This window comes from Scomber japonicus, chromosome 7 (genome assembly GCF_027409825.1).
Source record: "Scomber japonicus isolate fScoJap1 chromosome 7, fScoJap1.pri, whole genome shotgun sequence".
Taxonomy (NCBI): Eukaryota; Metazoa; Chordata; class Actinopteri; order Scombriformes; family Scombridae; genus Scomber; species Scomber japonicus.
In genome coordinates, this window is record NC_070584.1 from 34,136,595 (window position 1) to 34,139,801 (window position 3,207).

A 3,207-nucleotide genomic window follows, 5' to 3' on the forward strand; every position below is an offset into this window, starting at 1 on the left:
ACATATACACACACACACACATATATACACACAGAGACACACATTTATACACACACACACACAGAGACAGACATACACACAGAGACACACACACACACACAAACACAGACACACACACACACACACAGACAGACACACAGACACACACAGACACACACACACACACACACACACACAGACAGACAGATACACACACACACACACACACAGACACACACATATACACACAGACACACACATATACACACAGACACAGACACACAGACAGACACACACAGACACACACACACAGATACACACAGACGCACACATACACACACACACAGACACACGCATAAACACACACACACACACACACTTGTATGAACTGAATCTGTGTTAAATCTGATTTTAAGCAGAACAGAAAGATTAACGCACATTTTTATATAGTCTCCATGGTAACGTCGTAAGGCCTTAAATTAAACCTGACTTGTATGAAAGGTGGTTTATAAATAAAGTTTGATTGATTCATTGATTAGTTTTCTACTCACCACCGTTGAGGTCGACCAGCAGCTCCAGACCTTCCAGTTTAGTCTGGATGGAAACGTGTCGCTCTGTCGGCACCAAAGAAGAAGAAATATCTGTCAACTTATCCTTCCTTCCTTCCTTCTTCTTCCATCCTTTCTTTTTTCCTCTGTCCTTCTTTCCTTCCTTCCTCTTTTCCTTTCTCCTTCCGTCTGTCCTTCCTCCCTCCTTCTCTCTCTCTCTTCTTTCCTCCTTCTTTCCTTCCTCCCTGCCTCTTTTCCTTCTTCTTCCTCCCTTCCCTCTTTCCTGTCCTTCCTTCCTTCCTTCCTTCCTCTTTTCCTTTCTCCTTCCATCTGTCCTTCCTCCCTCCTTCTCTCTCTCTTTCCTCCCGTCCTTCTTTCCTTCCTTCTTTCCTCTGTCCTTCTTTCTTCCTCCCTTCCATCCATCCCTCTTCCTTTCCTTGCTTCTTCCTCCCTTCCTTCCTTCCTTCTTCCTTCCTTCCTTCCTTGACTCAAGGACAACAGGAGGGTTAAATAAAAATCAAAATCATTTCAGGTCATGAGTGAAGCTACGATGTTATGATTATTGTTTTATTACCCGTCGTGGTAGTCGAGGGTTTAGCATCACTGTCTGCTGCAGCTTCATCCTTCACCGCCTGCTCTGCAACCCGATCACCAGCTGAGACGAAACAACAGAATTACAGTAAAAGTACTGCAGTATTATAGTGATGTAGTATGCAGTATTACAGTAAAAGTACTGCAGTATTATAGTGATGTAGTATGCAGTATTACAGTAAAAGTACTGCAGTATTACTTTATATACAGTTAGCTAGTTTACACTACTTTATATACAGTTAGCTAGTTTACGCTACTTTATATACGGTTAGCTAGTTTATACTACTTTATATACGGTTAGCTAGTTTACACTACTTTATATACGGTTAGCTAGTTTACACTACTTTATATACGGTTAGCTAGTTTACACTACTTTATATACGGTTAGCTAGTTTATACTACTTTATATACAGTTAGCTAGTTTACACTACTTTATATACAGTTAGCTAGTTTACACTACTTTATATACAGTTAGCTAGTTTATACTACTTTATATACAGTTAGCTAGTTTATACTACTTTATATATAGTTAGCTAGTTTACACTACTTTATATACAGTTAGCTAGTTCATACTACTTTATATACAGTTAGCTAGTTCATACTACTTTATATACAGTTAGCTAGTTTGTACTACTTTATATACAGTTAGCTAGTTCATACTACTTTATATACAGTTAGCTAGTTTATACTACTTTATATACAGTTAGCTAATTTACACTACTTTATATACAGTTAGCTAGTTTAGGCCAGTGGTTCCCAACCTAGGGGTGGGGGCCCTCCAAAGGGTCAGCAGATAAATGTGAGGGCTGCTGAGATGATTAATGGGAAAGAAGAAAAAACAAAGTTCTGATACACAAATGTGTTTTCAGTTTTTGGACTTTTTCTCTAATCTTTGATTTTTTCTGAAATATTGGATCATTTGAATATTTATTGAAATGAAAGCATGTGAGAAGTTTAGAGGGAAGAATCAGTATTTGGTGGAGCTGTTAACAACTCATAGACATCTGAAATGTGAGCCGACTACACACTGCTGACTGGTTTCATCTTTAACAATGTGCTGTATTTTAAAAGCTTGTTATATTATCCATTGAGTCAAATAAATGTAGTGGAGTAGAAAGTACAATATTTCCCTCTGAGGTGTAGAAAGTAGCATCACATGGAAATACTACACCTCAGTATTAAATGTACTGAGTTACTTTCCACCACTGAGCTGTTCCAGGTTAAGAGGAGATCAGAGGCTTTTGGGTCTCTCTCTGCGGTCCTGTAGTGCAGCTCCATGAAGAGACCGTGTCACCCAAAACTACACTACACCGCTTATTTTACACTCTGACAAACCCTCTAAAGAAAACTACTCTACAGCAGGCAGCTGGTGGCGACAGCAGCTCTGCTAATATTCGCTTCAGCCCTTTTTGTCGCTGTTGTTGTTGACTATTTAGGTCCTATGGCGGAGCTCCGTGGTGAGGCCCTCGTTTAGTTCAGCAGTTATAAACTCGATTTCTCCGTGAATTCGCGGCACAGCGCTGATTATGTCCAAACTAGGATTTATTCTGCGCTTTATCCTCCTGAAATTATTGAGCAAACGACAAACGGGTGCAGTTTACTCACGTTTAATATCGACGTCCTCCTGGTGAAGCTGAGCAGCGTCTGCCTCTTTGAGCTCCGCCATTACTACAGCAACATACGCAGGAAATGTTCCTCCGTACGTACTTTACGTAGCGTGCGTAGGTTTAAAGCGTAAATGGTTAAAAAAAAAAAAAAAAAAAAGCGACAGCAACAGACGCAAACAATTTTTAAAACATGTACAATTATTGACTTTTTGAATGTTGATTTATTTTTTAAATTTCCTATGTGTTATTTTGTTTTAAAATGTTTTTTTCCCACAATCTTTATATAACAATATACATATTGTGTATGCGTGTGTGTGTTACTTTTTTCTTTTTAGGTTTTTTGTGTGTTTGTTTGTTTGTTTGTGTGTTTTAAATGTTTCAATACATTTGGGTAAAATCAACCAATCTAACTTTTTTGTAGCAATTTCCATACACCATAGCATAAAGCAAAGTGCTTTACTTGGTCAAAAACAAGCAAACAA

The 3,207-nt window shown here is 38.5% G+C and overlaps 1 protein-coding gene across 1 annotated transcript in view; it reads right to left on the bottom strand.

The window, feature by feature from the left end:
• Positions 1–2,784, bottom strand: part of trmt1l (tRNA methyltransferase 1-like) — a 15,962-nt gene extending 13,178 nt beyond the window's left edge. Inside the window, exons 1-3 of the mRNA XM_053322694.1 lie at positions 2,724–2,784; positions 1,102–1,182; positions 531–593 (exon numbers count right to left, since the gene is read on the bottom strand). Of these exons, the coding sequence (XP_053178669.1) occupies positions 531–593; positions 1,102–1,182; positions 2,724–2,784 (205 nt within the window). The remainder of the gene's footprint in view (positions 1–530; positions 594–1,101; positions 1,183–2,723) is intronic.
• Positions 2,785–3,207: the final 423 nt, after the last annotated feature.